This window comes from Aulonocara sp. 'chitande type north' Nkhata Bay, linkage group LG10 (genome assembly GCF_057382095.1).
Source record: "Aulonocara sp. 'chitande type north' Nkhata Bay isolate Kocher_YH1m ecotype deep benthic linkage group LG10, A_spYH_male_GT1.1, whole genome shotgun sequence".
Lineage (NCBI taxonomy): Eukaryota > Metazoa > Chordata > Actinopteri > Cichliformes > Cichlidae > Aulonocara > Aulonocara sp. 'chitande type north' Nkhata Bay.
The window spans coordinates 15,256,842-15,284,666 of record NC_141353.1 but is presented as its reverse complement, the minus strand read 5'-3'; the positions used below and the strand labels follow the sequence as shown (position 1 = coordinate 15,284,666).

The 27,825-nt window shown below is 39.0% G+C and overlaps 1 protein-coding gene across 4 annotated transcripts; it reads right to left on the bottom strand.

Moving 5' to 3' along the window:
- Nucleotides 1–12,616: 12,616 nt before the first annotated feature.
- On the bottom strand, nucleotides 12,617–27,652 carry il13ra2 (interleukin 13 receptor, alpha 2). 4 transcript variants are annotated; one of them, XM_086308536.1, is made up of 11 exons: nucleotides 27,590–27,652; nucleotides 21,171–21,290; nucleotides 20,912–21,030; nucleotides 20,492–20,640; nucleotides 19,556–19,712; nucleotides 19,345–19,465; nucleotides 18,508–18,692; nucleotides 18,214–18,365; nucleotides 16,681–16,828; nucleotides 13,981–14,104; nucleotides 12,617–13,896 (listed from the first exon to the last, which is right to left on the bottom strand). In XM_086308536.1, exons 3-11 carry the CDS (start codon nucleotides 21,000–21,002, stop codon nucleotides 13,809–13,811), a joined length of 1,215 nt encoding a protein of 404 aa, XP_086164662.1. In that variant the 5' UTR covers nucleotides 21,003–21,030; nucleotides 21,171–21,290; nucleotides 27,590–27,652; the 3' UTR covers nucleotides 12,617–13,808. The 4 variants fall into 4 exon arrangements, with proteins under 4 accessions (XP_086164662.1, XP_086164663.1, XP_086164661.1 ...); XM_086308537.1 differs by lacking the exon at nucleotides 27,590–27,652 and adding an exon at nucleotides 21,469–21,567; XM_086308535.1 differs by lacking the exon at nucleotides 27,590–27,652 and having other exon boundaries at nucleotides 21,171–21,567.
- Nucleotides 27,653–27,825: the final 173 nt, after the last annotated feature.

Here is a 27,825-nt window from a genome sequence, read left to right as displayed (position 1 = left end):
TTGTGCTTAAAACCTTAATATTTTGATCTTTTACATTTTTAATTCGACGTGTCTGACAGTGCACGAGTCATAGATGTTTATTAGTGCTAATGAAAAGCACGTTTAAGAAGTCCTGTTATTTCTCAGGGTGTTTGGGAACAGAAGGTATTGCCACACTTGGAACATCCTGCTGAAGTCTTCGTTTACCCTACAGATTACAAAATGCAACAGCTGCTAAGGACTCCGGAAAAGTTGATAAATATTTTTTCCACAGCTGCAGAAGCGTGAAAACTCCCCAGCTGTGGACAGCGTGTACACAAGAATCAACAACTCTAAAGGGGAAAGGGTTCAAATCATTGCATTGTGTGAAGCTGATATTTTGCCCCTGTAAGCTGTGACGGGTGGAAGATTTTTCCTCGTCTCATTACCTCCCAGGAATCTTTGAAATATGCTACACAGGTTAAAAGGTGAGGCGTCATGTGTCAGGCTAAAAGAGGACACGCCAAGTTTTACCAAAATATCTGTCAGGTGTGATCCAGTTTTAGTTTAATGTCCCTGATGCATGTAAAACCTTTTTTTTTTTTCTTTAGCTAAAAAGTAAATTTTAACTAAAGAAAAGTCCTTTGGCTGTAGAGCCAGCAGAGCAAAGAGACTCTTGACACTGAGCAAGTGAAATATTTACTCAGGACACTAAAAAAAAAAAAAAAAAAATTTCTATGGTACAAGAATGTTTTTAAGCATTAATGTTAGATATGCACCCACAATATCCCAGCTGTTTCACATAATATGCACGTCTATCTCTTTGGCAGGAGGAGGTTCTGAAATGTTTGCCCACTCGTGTTAGAGGTCTCAAGTTGAAATGCCAGTAGATCTTTATGCTTTGCACTCCACCTACACAGTTGCTGTTCTCGCATAAAACGTTTCTGCAAAGTAAATTGACATTTTCACTAAAAAAAGAAACCAAAAATATCAAGAATAAGAGTAAGTGCCAGATACCAAAGTCTCCTCTATATTTGCTGCATTTTCTTGAGGATTATGTTTAACCAGCACCTCAATAGTAATCATCTTGCCCCACCTAGTGGTCATGCCGAACATGTCAGGTGCTGCAGAGTGAGGAGGGTCACATTCAGGCACATTCTGGTGTAATAGTGAGCTCCCCCCCCCCCATTTTCTCTATGTGCTACAAAGCTTTTAAAAATAGCAGTAGATTTTACAGTGTTTTTCCTTTTTTTTTTATAAAAAAAAAAAAAAAGAAAAAAAAAAAGGAAAAAGTCCAATAAATGAATAAAACAAGAAATACCCACATGCAAACGTCCTTTATGAAAGCCATTGGGACATAAATCACTGTTATTTGTGTGAATTTGTTTGCATCTGCTTGACGATAATCTGGCTGCGGAGAGTAGCCTGGCCCCTCGGTGCAGTAACCAGCCAGGCCCTGCACACTTTTACCACGCAGGGACAGATTCCAGTTACTGAGCCTGGGGGACAGATGAAAAATTCACCCCTGGTACCTGTGGAAGAAATTTGTTTTACTGATATGACTGATTATGCACAGATGTTCTAAAAAGCTGAGAACATTTTAAATCCAAACCTGAAGTTGTCCAGCTTATGTGTTCCTTAACAGTGGAAGTCCTTGTGAACAAGGGTCAGCGCACTAGTAAGTCAGATAAATGGACTGGACTGTAACAGCCGGGCTATACATTACCCTCCTCCAAGTCCTCTGTTAAGACTGGCTCCACCAAAATTACACATTAACCCAAGAGCATTTCTCATCTTTCCTTGTTATCACTGCTGCCCTGCAACTTCTTTGGGTCCCATTGAACCCAGATGCAAAGGACACAGCAGGGTGTTAACGGGGAGCAAAATTCAAGCGTTTTATTGCTTGATGCAAAAGACAAATGCAAAGTCTACAAAGTAACAGCATGTGAAACATGCACAGGGTTGATTGAATAAGACGATACAGTTGGAATCAGCTGAAAACACTTAGGAACAGGTGAAAACAATCACAGCACCGTGAACAAGACAGGAAATGAAAACAAGAGCAAATGTGAAAAGCAACAAAAAAAAAAAAAAAAGTAGGATCAGCAAGTAACAAAGAGAAACACCTGCTATCACATAAGAAGACACAGAAAAACACAAAAACCAACACTAAACATGATTACACAATCTGGTGCAGACAAGCCAACAGAACACCAGGACTATAGTAAATAAATAAACAGTCACTGTGGATGGGGGCAAACTTTAACAATTGCTCAAGTATCTGAAAACCATCTGTTATGTCATTTGTAGTTGTCCACACTTTCAGTGCACATGTACACAAAAATAAAGACATGTTTCATATGGACACACTTTAATATATTTTCCTCTACCGGTATTAATTCTCTCATTAAGACTGTGACTGTGTAAGAAGTCCGAACTTTACCACCAAGCTAAGTAAGTAAACAACAGAGACACAGCTATCCATGGGAAGCAGCCAGCTGCCTACCTGACCTTGTGGATGTCACTGAATGTTGGATCAAACACTGAAAGCTGCGGTCAGCCCGGAGCCAGATGGTTATTTTCCCAACAAGAAAGCAAATATCTTGCAGCTGAAGCTCTCCGTTTAATTGCGTTTCTGCTATAGACTCATTCGTTTTGGGGTTCTATAGTATACACATATAAGCTTCAAGAAAATGGTGTAATCATTTAAACAGAGCGTGTTAAGATGTTTGACATGTTTTTCAACACAACTCCAGTCTTTCTCAGGCAAATCTGCACGAGTGTATGGCAAGAAACATGCCATGCTCACGTAATCTTAACAGAGTTTAATTCAGCTATTTGTTTACAATCAGTCTATCCACGTTTCACAGGAGAGTCAGCTGAGAAACATCCAAAAAGACTTATTTTATTTATGAAATGCATATGCTACAGATTATCTGGGCCATAAAGCATATACAGTACTCTTGAACGCATGAGGGAGCTGGGTGAACTTCATAAGAGATTTCATAATGGGTTTTGGTGTTGAGCCACATGCTACAGATACAGTACAAAGACCATTTTCATGTGATAAATAACGAGGGTGACAGAGATGAATAAAGATCAAGACATTGATATATCAAATCAAACCGCTTCCCAACACCAGTTAATGAGCTGTAAGAGAAATAATAAATAAAATCACTGAGATTAGCATATGACAGATTATCAACGTGAACCACTAAAGCAAACACAAACAAATCAGACACCCATGTGGGAGCTGAGGGAGTATTACACTGACTAGCCACGCTTCCACTCTGCACTCCACATTTAGAAAAGTCAGGGAAAAAGGCTAAGAAGAGTCGAAAAGGCAGGCTGCATTTAACAATGCATTTGTTTCTTTTAAGGTCAAAAGGCACAGACTTTAATCCTTTAGCCTGTCTTTACAGGTAAAGCACAACAGGCTTATTCTCCTTTATCAGCTGAGGACTGTAAAGATCAGCAGAAAGGCAGCTTTCATGCAGGTATATGAGTTAGTTCATGTAGGGGGATTGGCAGACAAATATGTGGAACTTGCACTGGATTTATTCATACACTCCTCAACTTTTACAGTGAGGGAAAAAAATATTTGAACCGCCGCTGATTTTGTACATTTGCCCACTAACAAAGAAATGATCAGTCTATAACTTCAATGGTAGATTTATCTGAACAGCGAGAGACAGGACAAACAAAGAAATCCAGAAAAATGCATTTTTAAAAAGTTATAAATTTACATTTTCATGAAGAAAATAAGTATTTGATCCCTTTTGCAAAACAAGTTTTAGTACTTGGTGGCAAAACACACACACACACACACACTAGGATCTGGAGACTGGCTTGGCCACTCCAAGACCGTAATGTGCTTCTTCTTGAGCCAATCTTTTGGCTTAGCTGTGCGTTTTGGATCACTGTCATGCTCACGACTCATTTTCAATGCTCATCCATCCTCCTTTTGATGTGGTGCAGTTGTCCTGTCTTCTTGGCAGAAAAACACCCCCAAAGCATAATGTCTCCACCTCCATGTTGACGGTGTTCTTGGAGTCACAGGCAGCATTCCTCCTACTCCAAACACGGCAAGTTGAGTTGATGCCAAATAGCTCAATTTTGAGCTTGTCTGACAACACTTTCAGCCTGTCTACCTCTGAATCATTGTTCAGTGGCAAACTTCAAACGGGCCTGTACATGTGCGTTCGTGAGCAGAGTGACCTTGCAGGCACTGCAGGATTTCACGGGGTAGTGTGTTACTAACTGTTTTCTTGATGACTATGGTCCCAGCTGCCTTGAGAACATTGACAAGTTCCTCCTGAGTAGTTCTGGGCTGGTTCCTCAGCATTGTAATTATCACTGAAACACCACAAGGTGAGATCTTGCGTGGAGCTCCAGAAGGAGAGAGATTGGCAGTTATTTTATGGTTCTTTTGTGAATTATTGCACCAACTGTTGTCACTTTCTCACCCAGCTGCTTGGCAATGGTCCTGTAGCCCATTCCAGCCTCGTGTAGGTCCACAGTCTTGTCCCTGACATCCTTGGACAACTCTTTGGTCTTGACCATGGTGTAGAGCAGGGGTCCCCAACTCCAGGCCTCAAGGGCTGGTGTCCTGCAGTTTTTAGATGTGTCCTTGATCCAACACAGCTGATTCAAATGGCTAAATTACCTCCTTAACATGTCTTGCAGTTCTCCAGAGGCTTGGCAATGAACTAATCATTTGATTCAGGTGTGTGGATCCAGGGTGAGATCTAAAACCTGCAGGACACTGGCCCTCGAGGCCTGTAGTTGGGGACCCCTGGTGTAGAGTTTGGAATCTAGATGGATTTATTGCTTCTATGCACAGCTGTCTTTTATACAGGTAACAAGTTGAGAAGGCTCATTACCTGTATAAAGTACACCTGGGAGCCAACAATCTTGCTGATTGATAGGAGATCAAATACTTATTTTCTTACTGAAAATGCAAATTAATTCATAACTTTTAAACAATTCATTTATCTTGATTTTCTTTGTTATTGTATCTCACTGTATTAATGAGCACATGTCCCATTGAGGATGCTGTTCTCACTGATGACGTCTTTAGTGAGAAATACAAAGACATGGCACTGAAATTAGAATCTTAGTCACCAGATCAGAAATCTTATGAAGGTAATGATCCAGATATCTATAATTATTGCCATAAGAAAGGTAAGTGAAAAAAAAAAATCAATTGCAAAAAGAAAAGGGAAAGATGTGCATTTTGCTAATTTGGCTGAACCAGTAGAAACATCTTAGATCAGTTTGAGTTATGCTTCATTCTCATATTTGTCATATTTGTGGTACTTGATACTGAGGAGAAAGTTCCAGCACAATTTTTACAGGATTCAGGAGCATCCCATACTTTCAAACCTGAAAGCTGTGTACAAGTCAGAGGAATGGGTCTGCAAACATGTGCCTATGCATAAAAGTTTATGTGTTTTGTGGCTGGTGAGACTGGTGTATGTCCAAAAAACGTTTCCATTGTCAGTTCCAGCTGATCTGTCTGCGTCTTGGTCTGATATAGGAAGACACAGATGGCTTAGTATTGCTTGCATCTTAGGTAGGAAGTTAGACGAGGTTATTTTCTACAGAATTGCTTCTTTATTGCAGTTTTATAAAAAAATGTCTTCTGAAATCTGTGCTTCTCCTTAAAACGCAGATTTCTCTGCACACGTAAAGATTGGCCAAGTTGCCCAGATTATAACAAACCTCAATAACAATATAACTGCTACTCATATCTATCTAGTACCTCCCTCAAGCAGTTTGAACATCCAATTACTGACCGTATGAGTCCTCTTTCTCATTATAAATTGTGTTGTGCTCTTATTTGTTAACACTGATGCACCAGTCAAATAGATATCCAGCTGTGTTCTATCATTGCAACATCTGGAGTCAAGGCCATGAGCCAATTCATCTGCTCTGAGTGACCGAGACACGGTCAAAATACCAGATAAATGGAAGTCTTCTAAAAGCTCCCATGGTAGATTGCCTAAACCTTATCATGTGTGTAATTCCACGTAAGGAAACATTGGAGGAAGGTGAGAATAAACTTATAGAAATGCTAAATAAAACACTGGGGGATTTAGATGGGAAAAATGTAAACAACTTGTTCTTTTTAGACATGCAAACTCACACAAATGTGTAAGAATATGGTCTTACTTGAAGCAGGTAGCATATATGTTTAAATTAGTATTGCTGTGGGTACTTCCTCTAATTGGGCCTTCCCTTGTATTTTTAGAATTTAAACATGTGTTCACTTAGTAAAATCAGTACAGGGCATCTAAGGCAAAAAATATTAACAAAACCAGATTCTTTTCCCCTACCAAGCAAGGAAGATTGTGTTGACTAAATAGGGATGGTAAAAATTGTGGTTTTGCTCTTGGCAGGTTGCCCTTTCAAGAAGAAGAGCAGCATCTGTGTTTTTGTAACCCTGTCAAAACATATATTCTTACAGCATCATGCTGGTTAGACAGTGTAATGCAGCCCGAGAACAAAGTGGTGTGTGGGCTGCATTTTATTAGGATGGCATGGTGGTGAACATGGGCACATGGTCAGACCCCCTGAAGAGAGTGCAGGCAGCATTTGACAGATTAGCAAAGTCACATTTAGTCTGTGTAAATGTGAGTTTGCAAAAGCACCAAAAGCCTTGTCTCATTAATATAAAGGTTTAGGCAACACTGGGAATGCCTGTATTGCTGAAATGTATCACTGGTAACATTTTGGTTCTTTTTGGTAACGCTTCTGCTGAAAGCTGATGCTGAATATATCTGGTCTCTGTTTGCTGGGAGGAATCTGACAGCATAAAAAGTCTTTTGTGCTTTGCTCCTGTGCTTGTTCCTCACCTATTTAGACCTTTTTCCATTTTCAGGTTGATGTTCAGTGCATTTATTTGGGCTTTTCAATATTTTGATATTTATTCTGGGTTATGTACTCTTGTACTGTTAACCTTTTGGCAGTCAATCCAAACTTCTTATCGCTGATTTCATATTTGTCACATACACCTTGTGCTAATGTTGTGCTTTGCTACAAATGCCTCCCCATTATATTCAGTATATTCCAACGCTCCTGTTTTTTATAAGCTCTTAGAAATGCTTACTCTGGGTCCAAGGTTGCTGTGTCAATGAGACTAGAAGGGAAGGAAATATTAGGTCTACTGTGATGCACGAAGTACCTGCTGACAATGGTTACATTTGTGAATAATAAAGGGCAAGAACTTTAACCATAAAAAGATCCAGATTAAATTCAGACTGAAAGATCAGGGCAAAGAGAGGAAATGCCTGATTCAAACTTGGCCTCTGCAGTGGACCTTTAGAATATGAGTTGCTCAACTCAGTGAGTCACACTAGTGTCCAGAAGTGATGGAAGACTATTTTGATTTGCTCATTTAGAGTGAGAAGCTAATTCCTTTCTTTTGACTGAGGATTTTTAAAGATTGGGACACTGTAAATGCGCCTGAGTCGCTCGTTTATAGTAACGTCTGTCACCTGGATCGATGGTTCATCTGAAGGCTGTCGTGGTCCCGGGTCAGCTGACCCAGTCTTGAGTTTTACGGGCTTTCCAGTTTTTTGTTTATTTAATGTGAGATATTTGGGTTGTGTAATGTCTGTATTATTTTGTGTACTCATCCATGTTCCAAATTACTTTAGAGTTTAGTTCCCCCCAGTGTTTCATCCTCTCCTGTCAAGTCTGTGTTTAGTCAGTCTTGTCTTATTTATGGTTTCCGTGTTCTGTCACCCATTGTTTTATTGTGAGAGTACTTCATCTCATTGCATTCTGTTAAGTGTTATTCCTGATTTATCCCTGTTGTGTTCCCAGCTGTATCCACTTCCCTAATTACACCTGTTCATTGCCAGGATGCTGAGTCACCTTCCCTCCGGCTCTCCCAGATCCAGTGTCTCTATCCCCAGTGTTCACAGTTTAGGTATGCTTTTTTTTTTTATGCATTATGTTTGTAGGGTTAACACTAACACCAACCCTAACACAGTAATGTTTACATATGATTTTATACTTAATAACATACCAATTTGTAGTGATGGCCAAATGAAGCTTTCCGAAGCACTGAAGCTTGTATTGAAAAACGGTTCATTACTCGAAGCTTTTCAACACAGTCCTCTCCGGTGACATCTGGTGGTGAAAATTTTGAAGAGCAGCTTGAATCTGCAAAATAAAACGGACTGCTCAATTATCACTGCTCACTCAAGAGTGGAGTTCTCTCTGATATTGGGCCACCGTTCCGTTGCTTTGAACATGTAATTGGTTTTGTTTTCTCGATTGGGGGGCTGAAAAAAATGTAATGCGTATTTGCGTAATACATTTTGATCAATAAACTTTCCCTATTTAAACATGCACTATGGTGTGGCCTTTCTTTGCTCATAACTCCTTGATGTTGGTAAATACAATAAGTGAGAAATATATATAATATACATATGATAATGCACAGCACATTATGGAGTATGCCCCTGCTGTGAAGTCCTGCCTCAATCTACTTGTCGTTTAATCACTGGACAGCTGGACAGGTTCATACAAAATATTAGATTAGGCCAATTGTCCTATACATATTTTTGACCTAGGGGTGGGATTGATTGTGAACTGGAAAGGGAAAATGCTTAGGAAGCTGAGTACGGCTGCATCGTCACTGATTTGTAGAATCATTTTGATTCGATACAGGATCCGATTCAATTTGATTGGAATCTGGAAAGTTTTGCCTCAGTCAGAAATATTACAATTCTGGTCATGTATCAGTATATATCCATAATTTCGTATCTATTAAAAGAAAGCTGACACATGTGAGACTTAATTAGAGATGTAAACAGAGAGTTATGAAACCTGCAGCTGCAGAAGCCAGCGAAGAAAAAAGAGGCAAACACAGCGCGGACCCGACGACACATCAAAATCTGACTCTGACGCGTCGGGTCCGCGCTCTGTGTTCACGTTTGTATGCAGAATCCGTAAACCTGCTCCCAGTTACTGTTTTAGCTGCATGGTGTTTGACGACATGTTGTGAGGTTTAACCTGAGATGCTGGCGTTTCAGGCATAATAACGTTAATTTACAAATCGACACCGGATTTTAATGAATCAATATCACTTTATTCAATTTAGCATGGATTGTAATCAGAAAGGCGATAATCAAAACCCACCCCTAATCAAGAACTTGCAAAGTAAAAACATGATCAATGTAAGGTAGCCCTTTTGTTATTTACAGTTAACAAGAGGATTAGTGTTACTGTGCGCTGGCTGAGTCTGTTTCGTTTCTTAGAAATAGTTTCTCCTGCCCTGGAGAAAATCCACTTGCATGGAACAGAAGAGGCTGTGGAGTGCAGGAACTACACTGCAAGCTGGTAGATATGCAGGTATTCCTGGGTCCTGCAGACTATCACCTAAAAACAATAAACAAAATGATTTTCTAAACTGTAGCAATGTAATGTACGTATAGTGTCAAATACATTTTTGTAGTCTTCATTAGCTTTAATTCACATGGAAGTGTTCCTAAAGTCATATGCTGTAATGATATTTACATTATGAAAACATGATTTTGGACATTTCAAGTTTTTCACTTCGGCAGATAAAATGAATTGAGCAAAATCAACTCAAAATATTCCCACACGCCAGAACGTCCTCTCTTCCTCGCTGGCTCCATATCTGTCAGTGGAATGATCACCTCGTCGCTATCTGTCACCATCAACACACTCCACGAATCCCGTGGATGATTCACTTCCTTATATCCGTTTGAATCAGGTACCGAAGCAGTTACGTGCGTAATGAAGCTTCGGACGTCACTGGTCACGTGACTTTTGCCAAACGAAGCAAGCCTCGACACAGTGCTTCTGAACCAGTGTGTTGTTTTTTTCGACACACGCTCCGGAGCGTCAGCTTCAAGCGGGCCATCACTACCAATTTGTGTCAGAGACACACAGCATAACAATTCCGAGCACAGGCTGTTGGGTGGTGGAGGCCATGAGAGAGGGGCCAGGTGGCTCTCATTTGGTGGTTAAGTACTGATTGATCAATCCATTATCCAATCTTCCATGCCACATAAACACGCGCACACACAACCCACATGATCTTGGGTCATAACATAATACATGCTTACACTTCATCCCACCATCATTATTTTAATTTTTTTATTCTGTTGTCTGAGCAAATCATCCCCAGATCACTTGCAAATGCTTCTCACCCAGTCTTCTGAAAGGTCCCACATAACAGGTTTCTTCCTTCTCACTGTCACTAAGTCCTTGCTCATAGTGAGTCATAGACTGTCGGGGATTTCTTGTATTATTGTAGGGTTTGTTTACAGTGTAAAGCGCCTTGAGGTGACTCATGTTGTGATTTACCACAATATGAATTGAACTGACACTGCCTCTCCATAAGGTTCAGTGTTCAATTCAAGATTTCGTTGATCATTTTAGGGCTATTCAAGGTCAGCTGTTTCCCTATATTAGTAAAGTACTATATCAATTCGTAATCACTACGTCTCTGAAATCATCTGCTCAGTACTTGGTGGTTGTATCTTGGTCCAGGTTAAAGAAAAAGGAGATTAAGCTTTTGAGATTCTGCCCTCCCAAGATTTTGGTTTAGTTTTGATTATGAAACACTTTCTGACTTTTGTTCTTGAAAGGGCCATATAATTATATGATGATAAAATCACATCAGCACTTTCATATTACAAAATATGAATATTACAAAAGTGGAGTTTGCTGAGGTTCACTTAACAACTACACTGCAGAAGTGGTTTATAAAACTTGCAGCAATAATTTTCAGTCATCATGATCACTATCATAATTTCTGTTAACTAAACAAAAGCTTCCAGTAGACCAGTCCCTTTCCCAGCTGGGATAGGCTCCAGGCCCTTTTTTTGTTTGGATGGGTAAAAAAATAAAATTAAATCAGATTGGAGCACGAACAAACAGGAAAATGAAAACAAACAAAAGATCAAAACACAATGTGGGAGCTGGGGGAGTATAGGCAGTCTGAGCAGGCCGGGCAGTCCTCATGCATAAACATATGCTTTATGTATACGCACTTTATGTGCATGCACAGCTAAAACAAACAAGTTCGTTTATTTTTTTATACAGCTGTAACGAGGAGCATCTGGAAGTAAAATGTCAGAAATAAAATATTCCCCCGCCTTTATGTTTTGTGTAGGTTGCCACGTCAATGATCTTGAGGTATTTTAGTGGTTTTGCTCTATTTGGTGTCCTGCTTGACTTTAACACATCAATCAGATTCAGCTGAGTGGGAATGAAGTACCACGACCAGCCAAGTCATTCAGAACATCAGGAATGTCCTAATAGCTACAGACAGATGACAGTACTGACAAGCACAGTGAATGAGTTATGACTTGAAATTAATATTTCAAGTTAAAAAACAATCAAATCCAAATAAATACCTTTTGCACAGAAATGATTAGAGCATTTCTAGAAATAGAGGTAAAGTTAGAAGTGTGTGGTTATTTATTTTTCTACAGTGCTTTTCCCACTGTTACATCCACACAAACCCACTCAAACCAAATCTAAAGACTCTTTGCACAGCAAGCTTGCTGGGGGAAAATGCTCTTCTGGTACAGATTTGCCTTAGTGTTTAAAACAAAAATAACAAGGTATGTGTTGTATAAACCATTCCGATGATTCTTTTCCGTCAGGTCCCTCAGGAGATTTTACCCACCTTACATCCTATTGCCCAAATCCTATTTTGTTTTCCAGATACAACTGTGATGGATACATGATGAAAAAATTAAGATATTCATAATTTATATTACAAGAGTGGTATGTTGTTGACTTTGCTGAGGTTGGCTTACAGAGTACACTGCACAAGCATGTACAAAACATGCGACATTGATTATTATCATTATTTCTGTTGGATTACCACCACCACCATCTATCCCCCATGATAAGCAGTTAAAAAATGAATGAATGAATGAATATCCAAGAATGCATGATGACACAGATGATGGAAAGACAAGGTTATCTGTATTTTTAGTGAATCACAGACATTTTAATAATAATAATATAATAATGGATACTTTATTGATCCCCATGGGGAAATTACTTGTTTTTCTCTGCATTTGACCCATTCACTCAGTGAAGCAGTGGGCAGCCCACTAAGCAGGCGCCCGGGGAGCAGTGTGTAGGGACGGGTAGCCGTTAAGTGGAGTCGAACCGCCGACCTTCCGATCATGGGGCGACCACTTTACCTACTGAGCTATCCCTGCCCCATTTAGGGCATTAATGTTCATACAGTATTTTATTGTTCTACCTGAATGCTTGTTTGTTCTTTGGCGTTGCTGGGAGGCCCATGATAAGTTGAATGAGGTTCAGAAAGTTGAGCTGATGTTATCAGTTTCAGCTGAAGCCTCACCCTTGTCCTGAATAACTCATAACTCGTTGGCTGCGTTACTATACTCACTCAGTATTCATTAATAAACTATGTAGCTTCTCTGCAAAACCACGTCTCACACTTATTTGCGATCTGGAGTGAACAAAGCGTTCTCCAGTGCGCCCCAGTAATCTTTGCCAATGAAAAAAAAAAAAAATGGAGTATGTGTTTGCTTCCTACAAACTTACATTCTGTTAAAACAGAAAATCCCTTTTCTCTTTTTTTAGTTTATATTTTTTTAATGCGAAGATGTAAAGAAGAGACCTTGAACATTATTCTTTATTTTAATTAGAATTAAGCACATAATGAAATACATCAAACCCAAATAAGAGCATAAAATACATTCATTACAAGCACTATTATTCCATAAAATATGCTTTAACATATAAAAGCTGGTAAGAATAACACTCAACACCAACTTGATAGCCTAATTTTATAGTATATGTTCTATTGCTTTCTAAAACCCACCAACCCCAACAGGATCAGAAATCAAAAAGATATATGTGATCCATTAATTTAAAATTTTAAACATTCATTATTTATTTGGACTAAATGGATGGCAGCCAAAAAGCACTTTCAATGTCATAAAAATTGGATCAACTCTATGATTTAATACAATAAATGGTGTTTGGCAAGGGTTGCACAGAAATAGATGTAACATTGTTTGGCAGGTTAGTTTGGATAAAGTTCAAGCCTCCAAAAACGGGGGGGGGGGGATTAAAACTGGCAAAGACATGTGGCATTTGAAACAACTAACTGGTTCAATTTCTCCATTTAATTCATCCATAGGTGTCAGCAAAGTTCCTTGACTCCAAGTATTTAGTAATAACTTTGTTGAAATCCATTTAACATTTATGAAACACATATTTTACACTTTACACAAAAACAAAAACAGTCTTTATTGTGTGAGCTGACTGGCAAGAATTGAGGCATGAGGTAAACAACAAACAGATTTCACTAAAAACGTTATTTCTCCACAACATCAATACAAATCCATGCGAAATGAACCAGATAAGAAATCATAAGTAGTAAAAAAACATATTTAAAAAACGTAATTCCAAAGTAAGTTCTCCTCCCTTAACAAATAGGCAAGTGTCATAGCTAAAAAGTAAACAACGATAGGATACTTTCTGGTACAGTGAAGCAGTCCAGTTAACAGGCCAGTTCAAACATTTATATAGAAAGGTATACACAAAAATACAAAAAATATAGTATATTGGAATAATATGTAGTTATATGATATAATACAAACACAGACAAACTATGACCTTCAGTCTAAATGTAATATCTTCTGAAACATGTGATTACAATCTCACTGTCTGCATGCTATGCCATCTTTGAGTGCTTCATTGTGCCTTTTGAAACTACAGAACCTAAACAATGACTGAGGAGGAGTGCAACAGTAAAATATTTATATGAGGTCCTCTTTGCGTCGGAGGAAGGTACAGCTTTTCTTGCCTTTTTAGGCTTGTGTGGGACCAAGAAGGGGACGCCTGGCAAACAGGGATGTAAGCAGAGACTCCACTTTTTTCTCTTGCACTGGTTTCTTCCTGAGATCCAAAGGACAGCTTAGTGCTCTGTTTGCTTTTTATCTGCATGTTGGCACATTTTGTAATGGGTGTGAATATACTTACAGTTTGAACATTGCCCACGCACACAGAGACAGCACTAGCAGTGCAATAATGGCAACAGCGATGTAAATGTAGACAGGTATGGCATCCCATATGGCATCTGGTTCAGGTGTCACGTCTTTCTGCTCTATAATAAGCACACAAAAGTAAAATCAGGTTGGAGAACAGCTGCTCATCTTCGATGAAACACATCAACAAAACGCTATAAAGTGAGGTCAACTGAAATCTGTATAACTACGAATCAGCACAAACAAACTGTCCAATATATAAGATCTGTATTTGCACGGTTTGCAGACAGAACACGTTCTCCATGCATTGTCCAAATTTTAAATTTCTTGTTGCTTGCTGTAATGGACTGGTGGACTATGAGAGTTGGGATAGGCTTTAGCCCCACCTCCTGCCTACCCGTGACTGGATTAGCGGGAAATAAATGGACTTTTCTGTTGAAAAGCATAATTATCAGAAGTTGTTGTAGTAGTACAATGAGAGTAGTAGTAATAGCACTATACTAGAAAGTCTGATGTCTTTGTCTAAACCAACTCCAGGCCTTATTAAATGGTTAAATGATGTCCTCAACATGTCTTGCCTGGTAATGAACTCATCATTTGACTCAGGTGTGTTGACCCAGGGTGATATCTAAAACCTGCAGGACCCTCGAGGCCTGGAGTTGCCCACCCCTGGTCTAAACCAACCAACTGGATCTCAATGAAAGACTCACACGAGCACACCAATAAAAAATTTTATTCTGTGAAACTTCATAGGCCAAAAATACAATCGTATCCTGCATACTAATGCTTACAATCATAGTCTGAACAAATGTTTCTAAGTAGCAGTTGAAATGATTTAAAACAGGACAAGGGAAGGTCCGTTTTATGGCATGGTTCAGCGACTATTTACTTTATAGAGGCCACAATAAAAAGTTTGGGACACAACTGATCCTCCACATTGTACACCACCGCTCTGGCCTTAAAGTGCCTTTCAGATGTAGAAAAATGTTACATCTTACAAGATGCATTTTATTTACAACCTGTTGCTATGTTGAGATATCAATCATTACATTCACAACAGAAAGAAAAAAGAATTACACAGAAAATTAACACAACAATCTACATAAATTCTAATATTCCGTCTTTCATTGGATTAGACTGGAGATGTTCTTTTTTGTGTTTTGGATTTTGGACATTGGATTAATACTTTTGCAACATTAATTTGTCCAACATGTTATAAAATATTGTGCCGAGCCTGGATGAAAATGATCCTTCAGCTTTTCCTTCAGGGGACTTTCCAATCGTGGCAACATCGGTGGCTACAAAAAGCAAGAAAAAGAAGAAATCAGAACATTGTTATGCATATTTCGCTACATTGGTTGTATTGACATAAATTGAAGCGTACTGCATGCTTGAATGAGATAATCTTAAAACTTACTATTTCTTGGTGGCGTCAGGATCTTCCAGCTTGAAATCAACGAGACTACTATGAGGGTTTAGCAGGACTTGTTGCTAACAAAAGAAATGCTTTACAGCTTAGTTTGTAAATCCTTTACTTACAGGAAACACACTTTGAACAGATCGCTTAGGAATATGAGATGAAAAGTAACACTCAGGAATTTAAAGCCTTAATGCTGAATCGGTCAACTAATCACTTTGTGTTATCCAACATCATGTAGTAGCTGTGGCTCAGGAAGTAGAGTGTGTCGTCTTCTTTTTAGTAGGTTAGTGGTTCAATGACGGGCTCTCCTAGTTCGCATGTTAAAGTCTTCCTGGGCAAGACACTGGACCCCAAAACGCCCCTGGTGCAGTTGTTGGAGTGTAAACGTTTGTTTAGGGGCTTGTAGCAAGAAAGTGCTTTGGGTACTGAAGTTTATAACAGAGACAAGATAAGAAAACTGTCTTCTATCATAGATGAAAGTATATCACATCGTGTTTTATTCTAAATATAGCACTCAAAATTAACATATGTGCCACCTTATGCAAAGTACAGACCTTAACCTTCTAGATTCAGTAGAAATCCATGATTTTACATACTGTACTGTACTTTATTTGCTATTTTTATATACGGTCCCTCTTCTAGTTAAAAGCAGCTTTGATTAATATTTCACAAAAGTCAAGAGAGAGCTTAGCTGTTTCTGATATTCCCTTTGCAATATTTTGCTAGTAAACAGGAAAATATTGGCCTTTTTCAGTTGTATTTCAAAGACTCGGTGAAGAAAGGACAATAAAGGAGGGGCAGAGAGAGAAGGGGAAAGACACGCTGCAAAGGGCCGTGGGTCTGACCCGAACCCGGACTGGCCGCTGTCAGCCGTGTGGCATGTGGCCGACTGCTCAAAGCACCGAGCCAAACTGGCGCCTAATCTTTTGTTTTTTAGTATAAATGTCTTTATTTTTTCCAAAACAGGCAGTTCCAAGCTTTTGGCTTTTGTTATGTTTAATGGGGGGGGGTGTTCTTTGCTTGTATTTGTTTTGGGGGGTTTTTTTTAGCTTTGGCTTTTTGTATTTTGATTAGTTGATTGTATTTTGATAAATATTCCTACTGCCCTAGGAAACCAAGAGTGCCACTTCCCAATATCAGTTACAAACTCATCAAAAAAAGAATGGCTTTTTTGTGTCAAAAGAAGAAATTATATGGTTTTTAAATGAAAACCTGAAAACATCCAGTACTCCAGAGAGCCAAAAAATAAGACGTTTTTGTGCGAAACATTCTTACCTGGTTGGCATACTGGATGGCTCCAGTCACTCCAGTAGCTCGTGCTCGCACAGTACTTATGCACCTTAGACCGAACCCTGAAGCAGTGGGTCTTGTTGATGTCGATGGACAAACTCAGGCTTGTCCGCCCTCCTGGCAGAGATTTTGTCTGTCAATGAAAAAGATAAAGTAAATAATTACTACAACAACAGAGTTAACAGACCCAAAAAGTACTTAAGTTTTGATGAGTTTCGTCATCTTCATTTCGGTTTTATGACAGTTTAACTCACTCACCACTTTGCTGTCTAACAGTGTTAAGCAGCTGTTTTTGATCTGGAAAACCAGATTTACACTTTTTGTAAGTACTGGGTCTTTAATGCAGAGTTCTGGGCTCATACCCAAGCTTAAGCACTGGGCATCTGACCAATTAAGGCTACACTGCTTTGTCAAGCAGACAGCTTTCAGCTGCGTCTCAAAGACTCGTAACCCTATTTTATTTTGTACTTCATGGTACACTTAAATTCCCTTTGTAACCTCATTAATCTCCACTCAGTGATGGTCATGAGGATTTGTTTTAAAATTTGAGTTTTTACTTATTTTTTTATTGTTCTATTTACTTTAAAACACATCCATCATTTTTTTCTTGACCTTTTACTGTGGGATTAAAAAAAATAATTGCATAGCAAAGCAAAACCACAGACTCTAATAGTTTCCACTTTTTAAAGGTCTATAAAACCACAAAGTCAAATTGTTAGCAGCTTTGTTATTAGCTGCCCAAAGCCACAGTGCCTGAAGTAATGTTAAGGCATTCCTTTCAATAAAAAGATATTTGATGAATGAAAAAGTTTGCATGTTTAATAAAGCGTGCACAGCTAAAACAAACAAGTTAGTTAATTTTTTTTTATACAGGTGTAAAGTGGAATGTCTGGATGTACAACAAAGGAAAAATGTCAGAAATAAAATGTTCTCCCACCTTTATGTTTTGTCTAGGTTGCTGTGTTAATACCAGTGACCTTGAGGTATTTTAGTGGTTTTGCTCTATTATTGTGTTAAAGTCAAGTGTGACACCAATTAGATTCAGGTGAGTGGGAATGAAGTACCATGACCTGTCAAGTCATTCAAAACATCAGGAATGTGCTAATAGCTACAGACAGCTGATAGCAGTGGCAAACACCATGAATGACTTATGACTTGATTCATTTTTTCAGTTAAAGAAGACTCAAATCTAAATAAATATTAATGCAATTAAGCTTTTGCACAGAAATGATTGGAGCATTTCTAGAAATAAAGACAAAGTGAGAACGTGAATTTTTAAGGTGGATTTTTTGCAGTTTGAGACATAAAGCTCTTCCCTGAATGTTTACAATCTCAAATCCTGTGTTTACTTGTTTTTATGCAATGCGTTCCCCACTTTTACATCCCCACAAACCCACTCAAACCAAATCTAAAGACTCTTTGCACAGCAAGGTGGAAGGGAAAATGCTCTTGTGATACAGATTTGCCTTAGAGTTAAAAATAATATTAATAACAAAGCACATGTTGTATAAACCATACCGATGGTTTTTTTCCATCAGGTCCTTCTTGAGTGTGTTCCACCTCATATTCTAGACAGTGGCCAGGAACCTTTCCATCTGGATGTTCCCAGTGTAGTTCAAACTTGTCAGGACCTGTTTGCAGATGCAGTTTTTTTGTGGCTGCACACTTCACTGCATAAATGCATCAAGAACACAGGAAAACAAAATCAGCAATTGTGATAGCATGCAAGGAGGTATTACAGATGTTGCGGATCTCGGTCAAATCAAAGTTGAGCAAGCGGTGAGTCAAAACTGGAGCGGGAAATGTATTTACCATGGTTCTGGATTTGCAGGGAGGCAAACGTTGGTTTTAGTGGCCCCTCAGGAGAGCTTCCATTTAAACAGAAGTTGATATCAGTGAATACAGGAAGCGGTACATCTGCAAATGTGCACCCTATCGTGACACCGCCTGATGTCTTGTACTTTGGGCATTCCTCAGCCTGTCCAAGTTCTTTGTGCCTGCAGAACAAACAGATCAGATAAGCTTCTGTATCCACATCCTGCTTTACATAATGTGACAACATCAAATCTTAATCAGCAAAAGACATGAGTAACTCAGTACTGAGGAAATCCTTCCCACTAAGAAAAGTAAAAGATGCATTTCAGCGTGAAGTGATCTTAAATGTTTCCGCTGCAGTTTCCAGATAATTGCGTGGGTATGTGCCTTAACAAGATTTATTCTCATTAAACACTATGCACATAAAAGTGTTGCCCAGTTTTCTTCCGCTCATCAGTGGAAGAAGACAACTGGATTGTTTTCTCCTTTTATTCTCCGGAGGAAATTAACTGGAGCTGTTCTTTGTTTTGTGGTGTTCTTTTATGAACGTAAGCCTCATTAACAATTAAACAGTGATGAAAACAGCACACATTATGAAAAGAAGCAGGTTTTACAATCACTTTAGTTATTACACCATTTTTTTGATGTACTGCCCTTTTTCATATCTTGTTAACTGGTGAATAGAAATCTCATCAAATATTAGAGAAAGTGGACAGATTTGTCTCAGGAAAAATTAAACAAGCTGATTATGTCATTAGCCGTTCCAAATGATAGTGGAATATTTTGTTATGGACCACAACACGAGCCAACAAAGCTCTGACATGGCAGACATACCAGAAATATAGCTTTTGCAGGGAGTTGTCTGGTATCTTTTCACTTCTTCTCCACTGGCACTCTGTGTACTCCATGTTGTGGAATACACATTTAAAATCCAGGACTTCAGTACCCAAAACACCTAAACATGAAAAAAAGAATCAAATTAGCTATGATCTTACTAATACTCCTTTTCTGTAATCACAAATCTTATAAGCCTTGGAAGGCTGACCTGTGCTGGGAGATTTCTGGATGACTTCAGTGTAGTCTGTGCTCTTGATCATAGTATCGTTGGTGCAGGTCCCACTCAGCAAGGTGTAGATTCTCACTCTAACATCTTTCATCAGGTCAAACTGAGCGGTGTAGGTCCTTTTACTTGTCCTGACGCTCTGCAAAAGCACAAATGAGTTACTACATGCCAAAGTTTCCTGATCTGAGTTTTTTCTTATTTCATTTAACAAAGATGTGTAGACAGTTTTCTCCCACAAAACTTTTACCGTATTACTGAGGCTTGTGTAAAAAAAACAAACAAAACAACAACAACAACAAAAACACAACTTATGCATCAATTTTTAGTAAGTCACATTATATCTGCTGTTTCATATTTTACTTGAGCCGTTTAAAGGATATAAAAGAGCTTTGCATAGTTGTCTAGACACGTCTCATTATCAGGCACAGTTATCATAGGCGCAGATAAGCTCGTTCTTTCACTCATTGTAAGATAATGATCAGTGCGTCATACTAATTGTTACTGAGACATAACTAACAGCATTGCCTCACCCACATTAATTGGAAAAAGTATCAAGAATATGTTCTGTTTTTATCTTGTTTAGACATAGATGCTTGGGCATAAATACGTGGAAGTGCAATTAGAAAATCCCCACAAATTTGGGTTTAAAATTACAGAGACACGAATCCCATCATGATGAAGCAGCTTTAAGAGGCTGTATGTTTGTGATCTCTGCAGAGTTACAGTCCTGCTGAGGTGCTTTTATACTGTAAAGTCACTTAAGATATCATTTCAAGTAAACATTTTATTGCTTGTAATTACGGCTATTAATTGGCCCATTACCAGAGCAGGTCATGTTCTTGAGAAAATCATTCTGGGAGGAGTTCAGGCAGGTTATGCGCTTCAGTGTAAGATCTGATAAAAAGACTAAGCACTTACAGCCCAGCTCTCCCGGTAGGTGTTGTACTCCAGCTGATATCGTACTGAGCACTCTGTCACGTTAGGCAAGCTGTCTGGGGGATTCCATGTAATCTCCAGTTGTCCAAGATGCCCCGGGTCTGTTATTACAAGGTTCTTCGGAGGACTCACTGTAAAGGAAACAAATATTTGTAGAGTTTGTGTTTATGGAAAAAAAAAAGCTTCTTTTATATCAACAGTATCCAGTGGAATATCTCAACAAACTGCTGCCAAATGTAAAAATAAATCTCCTTCTGCATCATATTGCAGGATAGGCTCTTTCCTCAGAACTCCAGTGGCAGAGGGCCATATTTAAAAACATTTCATATTAAAGGAGAAGCTTCCGTTTGTGTCATTTCTATCAAGCAAAGTCTAAGTACATGAAAAACGTCTGGGACCAACCTGTAAGCCCATTGCAATACGTGCTCTCCTTCCAGGTTATTAAAAGCAGCATCAGTGTTGCTGTGTAAGTCAGCCTGCATTTTCTCGCCATCAGTAGTTTATCGAGTGTATATTCAAGACTAAAGAAAATAAAAATTAATTAGGATAAAAAAAAATACAAAAAGAATTCTGATAAGTGATCTCACTTCATAAATGATTTAATTTTTTAAATGTCGTGAATAAAAGTAAAATAAACACAAATGTCCAGATTAATACTTACGTGATCGTTGGCTAAGAGCGCTGTTTTCCTGCTGCAGCAGGTTCGGGCAGAGCACAGCAGACTGGCACGGCGTGGGTGGACTGATGCATTTGTAGCCTCCCCGATTAGGAAAGTTTAAGACTACAAGTGAGGAAACAATTGAATAATAAACAGCGGCTGATTACTGTAAGTAATAATATCAAAATGAAGATTCTCTTCAGTGGAAGTGCAAAGTAAACACAGATAGGGAGGAGTCTGTAAAACGATTAGATTGAACCTGTATGTAACATTTTGATAGAGATTAAAAGGTACTCATTACGCGCGGCAGGAAGGGGGGAGAGAATAAAACCTAAGGATCCGTATGGCTTCACTTTACATGTCAAAGTTTATTTTAATTAAAGCGAATCCTTTTCCAACCTGGGCTAACAATGACTGGTCTCTGTGAGCACTTGGATGTGAGACGAGTGTGCAGGGACCGTCTACAAAGCGCAATACAGAAAAGAAAGAAAGACATAACATACATAGAGGTTTTCCCCCCCACAAAAATTACTTATCCTGATCACCTCACCAAGTTTTTGTTTTTTTTGTTTTGTTTTTTTTGTACAAAATACTATTTTGTACAAGTGGTCTTATTGTGGTGATATTTAGTATTTAATGTGTTTTTTTAAATTAGTAAAATTCTAAAGTTACAAACTAAACACTAATAATAATCAGTGTTGGGACTAACGCGTTATTAAGTAACGCGTTACAGTAACTACGTTATTATTGTGGTAACGAGCACAGTAACTAGTTATTATGCCAAAATCAGGAACGCGTTAGTCGTTACTGGGATTTAGATAGGCTCGTTACTCGTTACTACGTGTGGTGGCTATCACGGAGCTTCCACAGATTCAGTAACATTAGCAAGTGGTGGAGGCCAGCAGGTGGATGAAGGAAAAGGGACGCAGAAGGAAAAGAGACCCGAGGCGGCCGCCGGTCCAAGTGTGAACTGAACTTCAGGTAAGAAGTTATGACCTGCAGTCTCTCTGGGTCAGATATGAACCAAGTTTAGGTGGAGTTTATTTTCGTTATTCTGACTTTTTCCGTACTGCGTGCTAGCTAGCATGACGGAGTTTCTATACAGCTGGGTGGTGCTATGAAGTTAACGATGTTAAACTTTATTTTGTTCATAAGTTATTAGAGTTGCCAACCGTCCCGTCTGGTATTCAGAGAAAATATTACGCGTTTCTTATTGAGGTGAAAGGGAACAGTTTGTTCCGTAATCCAGCTACAATGAAAAAGGCACAACGCTGGAGTTATTCTGTCTTTACGCTGCACAGCTGCCTCTCATTCTCTCCCCCTCCCTCTCCTGTTTCTACTTCAATCATGAAACTGATCAATGATCAGCTGATCGGCTTTTCTCTCTTGTTTGTTTATCGCTCACTTTGCGCCGAAAGAGGAAACCAGCGGATGTTGCGCTAAACAACAGCAGCACGTTTAAGCTTGATCAGCTGTTGTTAGAATTTATTTAATATTAATTTCTAGTATCAGCTGATGTTTGCTGGAGCCACAGCTGCAAAAAAGCTGCTGGTCATGATATCGGTTTGTATATCTGGTGAGAGGGAAACATGAAGATGAAACCAGGAGATGTCCTTACTGGATCATCAGAGCTGTGATGGAGAAACAGGTTTACCTTTTAGGTGACATGAATGAGTTGAAGGGAAGTTATGAACTGTTTCTGAGAGACAAATAACACCAGGATCCTTTTTTAGGTAGCTGACAGCTGGTAACTGTGCAGGGGCGGGTCTAGCAAAGTGTTGCCAGGGGGGCATGTAGGGCATTAACAGGGAAAGGAGGGCACAAAGAAACACTTTTCTTTCTTATTCTCATTTAAAATGTCTAGCTTTTAAAAAATAATTATCTGAATCTTACAACAAACGATTGATAGATTGATGCATATATACCATCAGAACAGTGTACATCACTGTCACAACAGCGTTTGTTTTCATTCAAAGGCTTTATGATTTTTCCTATAATGGTGGGCCAGTCTCTAGTCAAAATGCCCGGGACGATTTTTTTTTCCCAGTCCAGCCCTGTATGCAGCTCATCTGCAGTCTGGTGTTACCTACATCTTCCTATTCAGAAGGCAGAATTTCCGAGTTCTGAGTACAATCGAAAGCACCACGACTGCAGTTTTTGTGTTGGATGTAAAAGGCGCACATGACGCTGTGACGTAGGCTAGAATCATGGCAGCAGTCAATGACGGTCCAGGCGTGGGATTTCTCTCGTGGAAATATGCACATTATCTTTTCCTTTCTATTGGTAGGTGGCACAGTGCACTTGTGGCAAGTAAGCAAGCTAGAAGACTGGCAAAGTTATGGAAGAAACACATTAACAAGAGAATTCTGAGTAAAACCAAAGTTACTTTCCCTAGTAACTAGTTACTTTGAAAGTAACGAGTAACTTGAAGTAACTGAGTTACTTTTGAGAGAAGTAACTAGTAATGTAACTAAGTTACTATTTTAAAGTAACTTACCCAACACTGATAATAATAATAATAATAATAATACAGTGAACTTTTAATAGTATTTAATCATAAACATCTTTTGTTTTTGGACCATTGGTTTCTATTTTGTTTATTTGTTTGTTTTATTCTATATTTTCAATTTTTGGGAGGTAACAGTAGCCAAGCAAGCGTAATACTGCTGGGAAAATGGAAGGGTTTGGGGGAGGGGGGGTTGGCTCAAGAAGGGGGTGGAAGTAAAATCTATACCACTTTAAAACATGTGGCTCATGACCAGTGACAATTAAAGAAGCAGTCAAAAGTACCTGTATGGAATTTACAAGATGGCACACAGTTTGGGGTTGGGTTCTTTACGTGTGTGTGTGTGTGTGTGTGTGTGTGTGTGTGTGAGAGAGAGAGAGATGGGGGGTTAACAGAAAATAGTATAACCAAGAAGAAATTTATAAGAAAGTCATTTGATTAATGCTCCTGTCATTGCCATTACCAAAATTCTATGTTTAGCTTAAACAACAAAATTAACATTTTGACAGTGAATGCATGGCCAGCAGTGCTTGCCAAATGGCATACATTATACATACTTATATTTATTTCCCTACATCATAAACAGTTTTCTGTCCCACAATCTCATTCAATAAAACAACTAGATGTTACAAATCCCTGATATTGCATTGTTTCTAGTGCAGAAAGTCTTGAGGCTTGGTTACTTTGAGGAATGTCTTATTCCTGCCTATTAGACTCCATCCCCAGATTTCACTCCATGTGAGTTTTCTCTTTTCAACACACTCCCAATTCATCCGGCGACCCTGCTTGCCCAGCACGTCTGGCTGCTTCCTCCCATCAACGCACCATTGCTCATTGTTCAGTTACAGATGCCTGTTGCCAGAGATGTGTTACTGCTCCAAGATAAAATCCTCCTCTGCCCTGTTGGACGTGACCCACCACATCATGATGGAGAAGAGCAGATTCGGCCTGTAGCTGTGACTGGGATCCACTTTCTCCCTGTTGCTGGTTGGGAGCACCACCTCCCACTATGGGCTCTCAGGAGTCCACGAGTGACGTCTCCAGCCTCACTTTTGCACATTTAAACTCTTCTACCAGGCCAGGGATGGGCAATGACAGCATCCCGTCGCTGTAGAGTTTAAGGCTGTTAAGGCATTTCGAAAGTACAAGGCACTTCCTCATGTAGACCTCAGCCTCTCCAGTCAATTTGCATGATTAAGCATGATTAAGCAAGACCTCGTACATCATCAGCAGCCACAGTAGTTTGGGTAGCAACCCAAACTGCATGTTCTCTTTCACTACATCCATGAATCTTGTCTGTGATCTTCCTCTTTTCATACTGCTGTCAGATGAGCACAATGTATATACACAGATGAGTGGGAGCATTAGCAAGTAAACCACCAAATTACACTGTGACATAACAGATAAACTGGGTCTTGAAGTTACTGCGTACTGTAAAGAAACTTCTTTAATACTACAATAGTAGTGAAACACTACTATTGTGATACAGTTCCTTGTTTTTTCATGTAAATTTGTGGATTTATTCACATTGCCTTCTCTTCATTGATTTTGTTGTAGTTTTCACTTCCCTGTGCCTAGTCTGTGCTTCTGTTATGTCACCCATGTTTAGTCAGTTTTGTCTTTGTGTTTACTTTGGTCTGTCAAGTTTGTGTCTTAGTCTCCGTCTCATTGTTTTGGCTTCCTGTTTTATTTTGAGTCTCTCATCTCATGTGCATTATGTTCATTTCTGCTTCCCCTCTTGATCGTTAATTGATTTTGTTCACCTGCGCCTTGTTTTCAGCAGCTGTGTCTCGTTCCCTGATTACATCATGTGTATTTAAGCCCTCGGTTTTCCTTGTTCGTTATTATGTACTGCTTGTCTGTTAGAGTGGGCCCCTTATATGTTTCCTAGTTTCTTTCACCGACTAGACTTGCGGCCTCATGTAAATAAAGGCTTGGTTTTTGCTCATTTAAACCTGTCTGGAGTCTGCATTTTGGGTCCAAATTCTTCACAACCATGAGATCCACGCCATGCATCTGAGGCCGTACTGCATCTTTCAGAAGGGATTCAATCTCACAAGTTTTTTATTTGTATACATGAACTATTTATTTGCTGTTTATTGCAGGGAAATTGCCTTGAAGTGGAAAAATGCCTGAAGGTAAAGACTTGACAGAAGACAAGGTATTGCGTTATTTCCCAACTTGGCAAGTGTAAAGAACTGCCTAAAAGCACCTCACCCATTTTCATTTATTGGCATCTGTCATGTTAGAACATTCTCCAGTGGCAGAGGGCCATATTTAAGAACATTTCATATTAAAGGAGAAGCTTCCGTTTGTGTCATTTCTATCAAGCAAAGTCTAAGTACATGAAAAACGTCTGGGACCAACCTGTAAGCCCATTGCAATACGTGCTCTCCTTCCAGGTTATTAAAAGCAGCATCAGTGTTGCTGTGTAAGTCAGCCTGCATTTTCTCGCCATCAGTAGTTTATCGAGTGTATATTCAAGACTAAAGAAAATAAAAATTAATTAGGATAAAAAAAAATACAAAAAGAATTCTGATAAGTGATCTCACTTCATAAATGATTTAATTAATTTTTTAATCTGTCATGTTAGAACATTACAACAAATTCTACTCAACTTCAAAATAATTGGCATCACTGCTTGTGGCCAACTATTTTAACACAAATCATTTGACTTGATGTCCATATGCAGGTATATGAACATCGGGTGGGGGGGTGGTATTTGTTTTGTTTGTTTTATGGAGAGGGTGGTATTTTTCCCATAGGTGTGATGATAGAAACTCTAAAAGTGTCACGGTCTGGTGGAGGCAGACTGTATGGAGTGACGTAGAGGACCAAAAATGCAGACACAGAGAACGAGGAAGAAAACGTGAATATTCACAAAAAGCGAGCCATTTAATATGGCTGATTTAAAAAAAAAAAAAAAAAAAAAAACTAAAAGTACAAACATAAAACATAGAGGCACACAGGAAAGAACCTAAATAGAACTAAACTGGGAAAATTAACTACTGAACAAAGAACAAAACCTTGAACATGGAAAGGCCCTGGAAAGGTGGCATGGAACAACAGACGACCTGACAACGAATGAACAGAATACACACAAGGGTGATGAGGGGAAGTGGAAACACATGGGGAAACAGCTGACACTAACCTGACATAACAAGCTGACTATACTGACATAGGACATAGACCTTCAAAATAAAACAGGAAACATGAGACGCAGACATGACAACACAAACTTGACAACAAAAGACACTAGGCACGAAACACATGAAGGGAGAGGGAAACTTAAATACAGTGGTAGAAAACACAAAGGGGATCTAATAAACAAATAACCTTCGCCAACCTAATGAACTTAAACATACAATATAAACATTAAAATAAATTAAAACTCAAAACGCTGGGTCAAAAGACCCAGGCTCATGACAAAAAGGGAACATACCCTATTTAAAAACACTCATTTACCATAAATCATGATTTATATTTGAACATGTTGATCGCTTCAGAAATCCAGGACCTGAACTAAAAATGTGCAATATAGCCTATAGCTCAGACGTTAACACATCTGATAACAGAGCACTACTATTTATCCACATTTGAATCTCTTACATATCCCCAAGGATCTGGTGCCAATTTTATTTCCTTATACACGCTCTACATTAAAAGTATTATTCACAGTCATGGTGTCTTTTTCAATTTTAATGCTACCTTCTCTGGGTGTCATGTCATTTTCTACCACTGAACGTCCCTTGTGCAAATGGTAAAACAAACTCTGCTAATCAACAGCAAAGTTTGTGCAATCATTTTTTTATTATCTTAGCGAATTCTCAAAAAATACTAATAGTTTCTCTTTCAAAGACATAGAAATAGTTTTGAATCACCGCACCTTGTTTACTCTAACAACATTTTCACCTACCTGAACCAAAAACAATTCAACACCGCTGCCAGGTTTTTGTCCAATGCCTGGAAGACAGTATAATCACATCAGTCCTGATTTAGCCTAGGATCCTTCAAGGGTTCTGTCCCAGCTTTCTTACCTCATAATACCCTATGCCCCAGTGTGTTTACGCTTACTTACTAGGCCAAAGGTCTTGGTCTTATCTAACGTTCTCATGCACATTCACGCTATGATGGATGCGTCAGGGGCAGCTC

Bases quoted from the DNA above. Each gene is read 5' to 3' on its own strand.
- il13ra2 (XM_086308536.1), bottom strand. From the start codon at position 21,002: ATGGCGAGAAAATGCAGGCTGACTTACACAGCAACACTGATGCTGCTT. The intron at 18,366-18,507 runs GTAAATACATTT...GCATTTATGCAG, and splicing joins CCTGCAAATCCAGAACCATG to TGAAGTGTGCAGCCACAAAA. The intron at 16,829-18,213 runs GTATGGTTTATA...TTTCATTGACAG, and splicing joins CTGATGGAAAAAAACCATCG to ACAAAATCTCTGCCAGGAGG.